Source organism: Micropterus dolomieu, linkage group LG22 (genome assembly GCF_021292245.1).
Source record: "Micropterus dolomieu isolate WLL.071019.BEF.003 ecotype Adirondacks linkage group LG22, ASM2129224v1, whole genome shotgun sequence".
NCBI lineage: Eukaryota > Metazoa > Chordata > Actinopteri > Centrarchiformes > Centrarchidae > Micropterus > Micropterus dolomieu.
The window spans coordinates 23,673,258-23,684,565 of NC_060171.1; the positions used below are offsets into that span (position 1 = coordinate 23,673,258).

The 11,308-nt window shown below is 40.7% G+C and overlaps 2 protein-coding genes across 4 annotated transcripts; both read left to right on the top strand.

Moving 5' to 3' along the window:
- Positions 1–986: 986 nt before the first annotated feature.
- On the top strand, positions 987–6,030 carry spty2d1 (SPT2 chromatin protein domain containing 1). 2 transcript variants are annotated; one of them, XM_046036650.1, is made up of 7 exons: positions 987–1,529; positions 1,847–1,961; positions 2,089–3,631; positions 3,668–3,708; positions 4,872–5,031; positions 5,128–5,205; positions 5,327–6,030. In XM_046036650.1, the coding sequence occupies exons 1-7, from the start codon at positions 1,467–1,469 to the stop codon at positions 5,418–5,420; spliced, it is 2,094 nt and encodes a 697-aa protein (XP_045892606.1). In that variant the 5' UTR covers positions 987–1,466; the 3' UTR covers positions 5,421–6,030. The 2 variants fall into 2 exon arrangements, with proteins under 2 accessions (XP_045892606.1, XP_045892605.1); XM_046036649.1 differs by having other exon boundaries at positions 2,089–3,708.
- Positions 6,031–6,177: 147 nt separating this feature from the next.
- Positions 6,178–11,027, top strand: uevld (UEV and lactate/malate dehyrogenase domains). 2 transcript variants are annotated; one of them, XM_046036651.1, is made up of 12 exons: positions 6,178–6,542; positions 7,289–7,373; positions 7,459–7,524; positions 7,615–7,778; positions 7,883–8,024; positions 8,110–8,204; positions 8,330–8,435; positions 8,778–8,948; positions 9,062–9,226; positions 9,344–9,425; positions 9,623–9,746; positions 10,126–11,027. In XM_046036651.1, the coding sequence occupies exons 1-12, from the start codon at positions 6,501–6,503 to the stop codon at positions 10,288–10,290; spliced, it is 1,407 nt and encodes a 468-aa protein (XP_045892607.1). In that variant the 5' UTR covers positions 6,178–6,500; the 3' UTR covers positions 10,291–11,027. The 2 variants fall into 2 exon arrangements, with proteins under 2 accessions (XP_045892607.1, XP_045892608.1); XM_046036652.1 differs by lacking the exon at positions 6,178–6,542 and having other exon boundaries at positions 7,298–7,373; positions 7,641–7,778.
- Positions 11,028–11,308: the final 281 nt, after the last annotated feature.

Sequence of the window (11,308 nt, forward strand, 5' to 3'; positions counted from 1 at the left end):
GCTATTTTTACTTAAGTAAAAGATATATAGCAAATACTTCCACCACTGGAAACCATAGGCCTAATTGTAACAGTTCTGGTGTAGCTATTTTGTTAATTGCCTGCGACCACTATCACAGGTTGGCTATTTGGGCAATGAGGAAAGAATGACTAGATATAGCTTTGGCGACACCTCACATCACATTTCTAGAGTATTCTACGTATGTGCAAAATCCACTATGGTAGCGACATCATGTGGCCCACAAATGTCATAATTATTTTAATACATCCATGCCCATGTAGCCTACACAGTGGCCTATACATGTGTATTGTGAACAAATCTGTTTCAGATTTTTGTGTGTTGTGTTTCAAATGCATCATCATAATTTCTCATGCAAAGCATTTTTTTTTATCGAAGCAGATTTCATTTTCACTTATTTTTTTTAAAATTTATTTTACAAACTCCACTTGAAGAACCGTTCCTGAGCTCCCTGTACTTTATTATCGATCAAGATAGATAACCCCTTCTCTAGCCTCGTATTTACACAAGATAAGAGAGCAAGTGGAGTGTCACCGTGACCTTAGTACAATTATAGGTTAGTACATTTTTAGGAAAAATCTCGCACATCTTTAGAAAATATATAAAATGTAAATATTAAACTCACACTGTCGCCAGCTAATTAAAGTATCCTATTGTATCGTTTAAGCCAGTGGCCTCATTTCAACACTGACATCAACATCCCTCCACTTATCATTAAAAACATTAAACAAGTGCACCTGTTAAACAAAGGATTTTTAATAAAATCGTGTACTACTTGGTAGACTATTTGTATTGTTCTGCTCATCAACATGGTATCAACCCAAGGCCGAACTTTAGATAAATATTGATATATTTGAATTGAATATGATATTTTTACTGACGTTTTGTAATCTTGCAAAGACGGAAGTGAGCAAAAGCGAGTCCTCTCACTTCCTTAGATTACTCTTTGGACCTTTTAATATTCGGTCTTTCTCGCTGTTAGACTATACGTGGTCTCCACCAACACCCGGCGTTTGTTATGGCTGAGTTTGTAGTCCTTTTCTTTCCGTAGGCTTTAATCATACGGATATTTTGATGGATTTGGCCTTGGTTTTGTGTGTTATATCAGTACAGAAGGGCAAATTCGTCTATCACGCTTCTTGGTTGGCTAGTAAACGTAAGGTTAGCTAAGTTCGCTAGCGTGTGCTAACTTAAGCTGATGAACGTTAAGTTAACAGCTAACGTTAAAGCAGCGTTAACTGTTTAATACACAGTTTTTCTTCCCATGGATTGTTTTTGATAAAGTATTCACCTTGTAGCTATTTAAGTGCCGTTTGGTAAACCCAAATCCCGAGCTAACTTACCTGGTTTGTTAGCTAAACGCTAACGGTAGCGGTAGCACTCAGCTGTCCCAACTGAGTCTGGCTCGATTCTCTTCAAGCTGCCAGCTTGCATCACCTGCTGCCAAAATGATGGATTTTGATAACATATTGGACCTCGCCTCGCAAAACCAGGGGCCCAGCCATGTACAGGTAAGTTAAAAGGACTGTCACTTGCAATCAACTTACTAAGGCCACACAGTATAATGGGGATTTGTGGCCAACCTTGTTGAGCAATGCCAGCTCATCTCTCAGGACATGACAATGTGGCTGCCTGCTAACGTCCACCCTTGTGAGCCCGCATGCTAGGCAAACCTGTGTGCCTGTCACGTTTTTAGATTACCAATCAAACATGTCTGATAAATGATGATCTCCCCATGATTGAGAAATTTGAGCACTGCAAATTGTAAAGACAGCTTTGTAACTGCTCCACATTCAGTAAGCTTTCATGTATTTGTTCCTCTGAGCAGAAGAGATACAGTTTACAAGTTGCACCTCCCAAAAAGGACCCGAGGTCGAAAGGGGTAAATCCTGCTGCTGTGCAGGCGCTTCTGAAGAAGCAACACGTTGAGACCAAAAAGAAAGGTAATGACAAAATGAAGTTATTACTAAGTATTATTGTTAAGTAGATTACTGGGATTTGATAATCGTGTACAAACTGTATATAAGGCATTCTTCATTGATCATTTTAATATTTATGTTTTTCCCCCAGAAATTCAAATGAAGAAAGAGAAGGAGGAACTTTTAGCTAAGAGGATTGAGTTGAAGTCGGACCGTAAAGCTCGAGCCATGGCTTCTAGAACTAAAGACAATTTCAGGGGCTACAATGGCATCCCAGTGGTAGAGGTTCCTAAGAAGAGGAGATCAAAACTAGAAATGCAGGAAGAAAAATCAATGAATGAAGAAAGATTTAGGAATAACTCCACTGACCCAGAGGATGATGAGGATAATTATGAGTACGAACAGACAGATTCAGAGCCAGATCAGGAGCCAGAGCCGCTGAGACCAGGAAAGACCACAGGTGTTAGTGGGAATAGTAGCAGCAAGCCCTCAGCCAAAAAAAACAGTGGGCCACCCAAGCCTGCTCCACCTCCCATGAACTTTGCAGATTTACTTAAATTGGCAGAGAAGAAGCAGTTTGAGCCAGTTGACCTAAAACCCAAGGCAGTCAGAAAGGAGGAAAGGCTCCGCACAGCTGACGAGATAAGGGAACTGGAGATGGAGCGCAAAGCTAAGAGACAGGACAAAGACCGAGACTCAAAGTCAGAGAGAGAAAGAGACAGCAAGTCTCAGTCTAGCTCTAGTTCAATAAGAAAAGCTGCTTTAGAGAAGGAGCAGAAGAACTGCAAGCCAAGTGCGTCAGGGAAGAAACTGCACCAAATACTGACCAGTGATAGAGGCCACTCTTCTTCTAAGCATACTGTTAGTGACAGAGAAAGAGAGAGACCTAAAATGTCTCAAAGTGATAGAGACAGATCCAAGACGAGCTTGTCTAGTTCATCTGGTGCCATAAACAGTAAAGTTCTCTCAAAAGCCACATCTTCTCAGGTTTCAGCCAAACAAGGGGTCCCCAAGCCCTCATCTAACCACAAACCCAGCACCTCAAGTGACCTTAGCTTCAAAAGAGAAAGCTCATCCTTACTTCAGGGAAGAGCTTCATGTATTCCTGGGACCAGGTCTCCTGGTACAGCTGTAATAGGCCATAAATCTCAACTTGGTAGCTCCCAACAGATGAGGCCTGGTCAGGGTAGCTCATTGAAGCAGGGCTCAACAGTCGGAGGCCAGAAATCTGGAAAGGCAGAATCCCTACGGACTGGAATTAATTCTGCAGTAAAATCAAGTGGTAATTCAGTGATGAGACCCTCATCAGGTGGCCCTCCTAAGGCAGGGAGCCAGCCTCAGGTGAGGCCTGGAGGCACACTTCAGGCAAAATCTGGGGGCGTCCCACAGGCTAGGCCTGGTGGGAGTGGCCTACAGGGTCACCCTGTAGGTCGTGGATCCCGACCTCCAGGGATTGGACCAGGTCGGCCTGGTAGTGAAGGACCAGTACCCGGACGACCAACTGGCAGCACTGGATCAGGACCTGGAAGACCCAAGTGCACTGTGGTGTCAGAGACCATCTCTTCCAAGAATGTTGGTGGATCCAGATCAGGAGGCCCTCCCAGGCCAGGCATGCCTCCCAGGCCAGGCATGCCTCCCAGGCCAGGCATGCCTCCCAGACCAGGCATGCCTCCCAGACCAGGGATGCCTCCCAGGCCAGGGATGCCTCCCAGGCCAGGGATGCCTCCCAGGCCAGGGATGCCTCCCAGACCTATGATGAACAGACCACCAGGTAAGAACCAGAGGGAGGATAATGTTATGATATTGCCAAAGAACTGTTAATTGTTGACCTGGCGGACATGTTCCGGTAGTAGTAACCTGAAGTTATACAGCACACTTCAATACAGTAGGGGTAGAACAATGAACAAAATCTCATGCCAATAAAGGTCACTTCATATGTAGATAATTCAATGAATTCAATGAATAAAAAGTTTTTATGGAATGGCCTATTCCCTACATTCATGCTCCTCCATGTTTGTTTGTGTTGCCTTCATGGAAATTTCCTGCTTCTTCAAAGAACACAAGTCATCGTCCAAATGACGGAAAATATTGCCATTTAGTGTGATTTGTGACACAGCGAAAAAACGATAGACCATAATATGGACCACTAGATGTTTTTCCTATCGTCACATGTATATTGTCATATCGCACAGCCCTATCACATAATATCTTTACTGTATGCTCTGCATAGTTCACTGTATTGTATCTGAAAGTAAATCATTTACAATCAATGACTGCATTAATATGGTGTGATATAATACAAATTTAACACAACAAAACAAGAACATAGTAAAAAAGATATTGAAATTTTCAGAATTAAGTATGTGCATATATATTCACCGCTGATACATGGAGCAATGTGCGAAGTATATGATTTCATAGTATAGTGTTATATGCACAGCAAAGAAGACATTAAGCACTTTGTTTTGGCTCATAACACCCAGACCCCCTTAGCAACACATTACAATAAACATCGTAAAACAATGCATGCAATACATGTTTTGATATAATATAACAGATAGCTGCTGAAATTTTGCATACAGCCTGAAACAACACAATCAGTACTACAGGGCAAAGGGTTTGTTTGCCAAACTGAATGAAGTGTGTCAGCAACACTCAGCATCCTTTGTTGTTATCCCTGGGTCAGAGAGCAGCTATCTTTCTAACACCAATAAACAAAACATAATTTCAATGTTACACACTTGCAAGTTTACCATTCCCTAACTCCCCAAGCAAGAGCAAATGTCCTCTTTGTACAATGTGTTTATATTTATGTCCAGGAAAAGGACAAACGCAGTACCATGCATATTTGGTGCCCGAGCAGTGACCATTGCGAGGTCCAAATTGTATTGTTAATGATTATTCTGAAAATTAATTTCTGTATTTATTATCCAGGTACAATGTTACCACCTATCACCTCTGCATACAAGAGGAAATATGAGGATGAGGAAGATGAATATGACCCGGAAATGGATGATTTTATTGACGATGGGGGTGAAGACCAAGATCAGATTTCTAGGCACATTAAGGAAATCTTCGGCTATGATCGATCCAAGTAAGTGTTATCCCCATATAATATGGTTCCAAGTCATTCCCCTAAATTGTAAACCAAATTCTGTATAAAAAACTGTGTATGCTTCTCTCTCCTCAGATACAAGGATGAGAGTGACTATGCTCTTAAATTCATGGAGAGCAGCTGGAGAGATCTGCAGAAAGAGGAGGCCAGGAGGTAAGATGAAAATTACACCTCACAGTCCCTACCTCTGCATATGTACTTTTTGTCCCAACGACTGCAGTATTTACCCCTTTTTACAATGTTATTTCTGTATCCCTTTGCTTTGCTACTTTAGCCTGAAAATGGCAGTACAGGAAGATCTGGAGGAGGAGAGAAGAGAGGAAGAGGAGCTGAAAAGGCTAAGCGCCAAGAGGAAAAAGAAGAACTGAAGCCCCTTTGCTGTTAAGATGAATTTAAAAACCCTTTGTCTCCTGAAATATGGAGCAGTAGGTCTGCTATCTTCACACCAGTAACTGTCCACATTGGCCTTTGTTGCTTTCCGTCTGCTTCTGTCCTTATGAACAGACAAAAAGCGAGTGGAGTGACAGTTGACATTGGCTCAAGAGGAAAAGAGAAGAACTTTAGTCAAAGACAACCTGAAAAAGTCAGACAAAATATGCACACATCATTCAGGCATTAGGTCATTGGGATGTAAGGTCTCACATTGTTCCTGTTATATTTATTCCCCCCCCCCCACACACACACACTTTGTGCAGGGTTTACACTGTCAACAGTCCCAATTTCTCAAAGGAATTGAGTTGCAAGGAGAACTGTAAATATTCAAGAGTGTGATTTTTTTTTTGTTTTTTTTTTTAGACTAACAATGACATACAATGTCAAGTGTTGATAACATGCTATTTTTGAGCAGAAGTTGCATATTTTTCCAAATGTTGATTGTAAAGTCAGTTGAATATGCAGAAAACATCAGCACTTGATGTGTTGTTTCTCCTTAAGTGATTTGAAATGAAATTATTGCATAAAGGATTTTATTTAAATGTCTACTTTTACATCAATGTTTTTTCAGAGAATGCCCATCTTAGTAATATATAAAGAATTTAGGTTCTACTACGAATGTTACGTGTATAAAATGGAATGATTTTGGTTGTCAGTGAAAGCAATGAGATATGATCTTTCTATATGTTGTGTGCAAGAATATTTAATTTGGTTTAAAAAGTTAAGTTTTTTTATTTAAAAAAAAACGTCATGACTGTTGGTGGTGTTTTCAACCACACACTGTGCAACAGGAACTAATAGCGTTACCGTTAGCATCAAGTGTATTAGAGACGTTTTATAGAGCCTTTTCTTCCCTCTGGGCTTGCCGTACATGACGTACCAAATGGGAGGGAGCTGTCGTTATGCTTAGCTACTGCTGAAAGTTTGCGGAAGTTGTCTTTTCTGCTGAAGTTGAAGACAACCGTCAAGAGGGTCGAAATCAGAAAGACGCGTCATTTTTAGTTGTACATCAATAGATGGACCTCAGTTCAGAGAAAATAGAGCGGATCCTCTCCAAGGTTAGTTATTTACAGGCTTTGAAAGCTTAATTTAAACTGTCTTACCAGTGCCGACTAGCATAGCAGGCTACTATGTTGCTGTCACCCTTCCCCAACTGGCTAAACCAGCTCTGTTACTTAACATGTCCTGAATTAACGTTGATAATACGAAAATATGATTTTATAGTCAACTTTGTTTTCCAAAACAAATCCAGCGATGGTGTCGATGAAAATCGATTTGTTTGGCTTTTGGTCACCACACAATGCTGTTACATTTATTATAAAATTGTCCAAAGGATATGCTTTGAAATGCAGTTAATTCGTATGTCTTCCTCGATATTTGCTATTAAAATTCCCATGAGCTACAAAAACAACATGTTCCAGTAGTGCTGTTGAGTCCGTAGCATCTGAGCATGCGTACAGGGCAGCTCATTTTAATGTGTTATGGGAAGCAGCATGATGGCAATAAAATCCTGAATTATATACTAAATCCCTCATGGATTTGGAAGAATAATATTATGGAGCCTCCTTGATTGATTGCTCTTTATATGTTAAATAAAAACTGAAAACATTTGTGTATACAGCCAAAAAATAAGGAATCAACGTCAAAATGAGATTACAACAATGATTAAAAATGGGTGGGCCCAAGCTTCATTGTCCTGACAACAGTAAATAATAGTTAATTATGCATAATACACCAGTATAGAGATGTTCATATACTGCCTTCATCTCAGCAACCACGGTGTCTTTTTATCCCTGGATATTAGTACAAATTCCATGATGTTGCTGTTGAGGAGCTGCAGAAAATGTATCGCATCTACCCTGGGATGAAACCGTTCACAGGCACATACAGTAGGTTTTTCCTTGGAAAACACTTAATTCATCTTTTGTAGACCTCTACATACATGACTTTACATCTGTTTCTTGTCAATTTCAGCATTTAGTGACGGCACCCAAAAAGATCTCCTGAAATTAATTGGCAACCTCCCTGTCCAGTATGAAGGTAAGGCTGACTTCTGACACTAGAACTGTCCAAGGAAATGGGCTTATCATTAAGGACATTATGTACTGATGGCAGCGTCTTTATCTTAAGGCCGCTCCTACAACTTTCCCATTCAGCTGTGGCTAATGGACTCATTCCCCATCACTCCTCCCATATGCCTCCTGAGACCAACCCCTAACATGGTCATCAGGGAGGGCAAGCATGTTGATGCTCGGGGACGGATCCACCTGCCAGGGCTGCACACCTGGGATTATGTAAGGCTTTACACTATCTGGGTGATTTTTAAAATTGCATGGAAGATGTTCTGAGGTGTTCTCATCAGGTTTGCTGCTGTGTTTGGTTTTTTGCTCCGTAACAGCCCAAGTCATCTGTTGTGAGTCTTCTGAATGAGATGTCTGCCAAGTTTGAGGAGGATCCTCCACTCTCTACAAAGACCACAGGAGAAAATAAAGACCCCAATGAGCTTCTGGCTTTTGTCTCTAATCTCCAGATAAATGATGGTGCTTCACTTGATATGCAGCTTTGCTGTTGATCAATAATCAAATAGTTGCTTGCTATTGTTATCTTAACTCGTTTCTATTTCAGGTGGAATCGTACATCATGATAAACCGACCAACAAAGTCTCAGTTATCGGGGGAGGAGATTTAGGAATGGCATCAGTGATGAGTATTTTATCAAAGGTAATCACCTTTTTACATGTCAGGAATTTTAGTTCATATTTTATACTTCAGCAGCTCGAATTAAAATGTCAAATTCTTATATTCTGAAGCTGACAGATAATTTCTTTCTTCAAATTTTCATCCAGTGTGAAGTGGATAAACTTGTTTTCATTGACGTCGCCGAGAGTTCCACCAAGGGCGGCAGTACAGATCTAGAGATATTTAGTCTGCCTAAGGTTGACGTATCAAGAGGTAAGTCACTTTCTGTACTGTCACACCATAATGTGCCTCTTGGCAGAGTCATAGCAGATTGGCATTGTGGTTAGAGAGGCTGTCCTTGATGACTCACCGCTATCACAGCAAACATTCACTGAATCCCAACAAGCTGCTGTTCTGTAGCTGACCTTGAACTTTGAGCGGTCAGAGGAATCACAGAAATTGTTTTATTTTATTAACGATATCCAACAGGAATGAATCCAGAGTTAACACAGAGTTTGTGGGTAGAAACTGCGCTTTAAGCTTTGACTATAATTCTACAAAGTTTGCTGTTAGATGTCTGCAGGAATTGACTCCGGATGACTCTCATTTTGTCAGATATATCCGCCTCCGCGGGCTCCAGGGTTGTCGTGGTGACTGCAAATGCGTGGAGCAGCGAGCAGTCGTATGCAAGTGTGGTTCAGACTAATGTGGACTTGTACAGAGGAATCATCCCAAATCTGGCGCGTCTCAGTCCCAATGCAGTGATGCTCATCGCTTCACAACCAGGTTGGTGTTGGAGAAAAAGACACGCCCTCTAAGGAATAGACCCCTCTGCTCATTATCCTTTTTTTTTTTATATATATATCGTCAACTCTGTCCTGCTTCTTGTCCAATTCCAGTGGACATCATGACCCATGTTGCCTGGAGGCAGAGTGGCCTGCCTCCGACACGGGTGATCGGAGCAGGGTGTAATCTGGACTCAGAGCGACTTAGTCATATTCTGGATATTAACCTGAACACTCACAAACCAGCCTGGGTCATAGGAGAACTTTCAGACAATAAAGGTGAGCAAGAGCGGATCAATTAGAAATATTTTTTTTGTTTTGCATAACCATCTGATACCTTTCAATTTTTTTTAATGGACTCACATGATTGAGCTTGTCAGTGTTTTTGTCTCTCAGTTGCTGTGATGAGCAATACTGGGCTGAGCTCCCAGCAGCCAGAGATAGCTGCAGGCTCCAGCTCCAAACCACTGTTAGACAGGTACTGGCATGAATAAGTATGACCTCGAGTTAAGGATTTATTTGTAGTTTAATGAACTAAATCTGAAATTGTGGACAAAGGTGCTGTTGAAGGACCTTTTAGGAATTTAGAGAATAAGATGAGATTAGAAGAATTCATGATGGGGTTTTCTGCATTCAAATATAAAGTTTAAAAGCACACACTTTTCTGTGCTTTAGAGCGTTTGAGATGATGAAGAATCGAGGCCAGCGGTCGTGGTCTGTGGGTCTCTCCATTGCTGACATCACAAACAGTGTGCTGACAGATAAGATGAAGACCCACTCTGTCTCCACACTGGCTCAGGTAGAACCCACAAGTGTCTTGTGTCAAAACAACAGAATTATATTTACGGCTATTTTCATGTGTTGTGCTTCACTTCATTTATTTCCCTAAGTGTGTAAAGTCAGTAGCATCAGTGCTTGACACTGACATGAAGTTATAGGGGTTTCAGTGAAATCAAATTGCCTCAAACAATAGGAAATTTACGTTTAATTTTTGGTTTAGGTTGTTATGACAATGATACCAGTGAAGGAAATGAAAGTTAAGCTTACTATTATGATATCAAATAAATGTCTCTTGTGCCTTTTGTATAGATGACAAGCTGTTTCTTTAAAGTACATTTACATTGACATTGGATTATAGAAGATTTTTCAGGTTCATCTCTGTTCTCTGTTTGCTTTAGGGCTGGGGCGGCATAGGTGCAGAGGTGTTCCTCAGCCTGCCGTGCATCATGGGATCAAATGGTTCCACACGCTTGGCTGGAGTGTCACTGGGACAGGAGGAAGACTCCAAGCTGAGGGGCAGTGTCGCCTCCCTCTTTGACCTCATGAGTCAGCTTAGGATATGAAGGATATGATTGTACTCCCTGTTTTGGCATAACTGACCAGTATGGGAGCAGCAGCTGCTCACTGGCAGGGCAGTTTCCCAGTAAACACACCCTCAGCAGACAGACTGTATCTGTGCTCAAGTTAAATGCAGTTTGTTAGCTACTACCAGTTAAAGTTATGGACAAAATTGCTGGCTTAAATAAGCATTTTTGTAACTATTTACCAGCACTGAGAAGTTACTATTTTTGTCTCGTACAAAATTTGCAATTTGGAAAAAGATACTTGAATGCACTTTCAAAGCCATGAAATTCTATGCAAAAGCATGTAAAGAATAGTGATGCTTATAGTTGACCTTTTATTATATTTTTGTCACTAACAGCTCAAATTGAATTTGGCATAGACTACTTTTACCAAAGATGTATGTGATAATGTAATTGTTGTTTTTTTGTACTAACCCAATCCTTAATTCTTTTGGAAAAAATCAGGGTGTTGGGAGATAAAGTATAAGGTATGTATATCATATGCAGTACAGGGTGCTGGTGTTGACTCAGAAGTACTGCTTGTATATTTGAGTGGCCTTATTTGCAGTCTTTGTGCCATTAACATATTTAATGACAATATGAAAAAACTTCTCAAATGACATATTTAAAAGGCCTATGCTCTTGTGTTATTTTGTGTAAAATACTTTGGAGAAGAAAATATATGTACAGTACAACTACACTATTTTGTGGGTGTGCAATAAATATCTTAAACCATGTGTGGACTGTCTCTGTGGGAAAGAGAAGACAACAGACAACTAAGGTTTATCTCTTTATAAAACTCATAAGCAGTTGCATAAATGTACATAAGCTTTGGTCTGAGCCCCAGCGTCTCTGATGTCAACCAGATCGATTAAAGGAGCAGTGATGTACAATTGGTGGTCATGACATGACTAAAGATACTCCAGGCTAAGATTCAAGTTCTTGGGTAAGAATCGCAGCAGCGAGACCAAAGTTCACGAACAAACTGTAAAAAATCACATCACTCCCTCAAATGAAA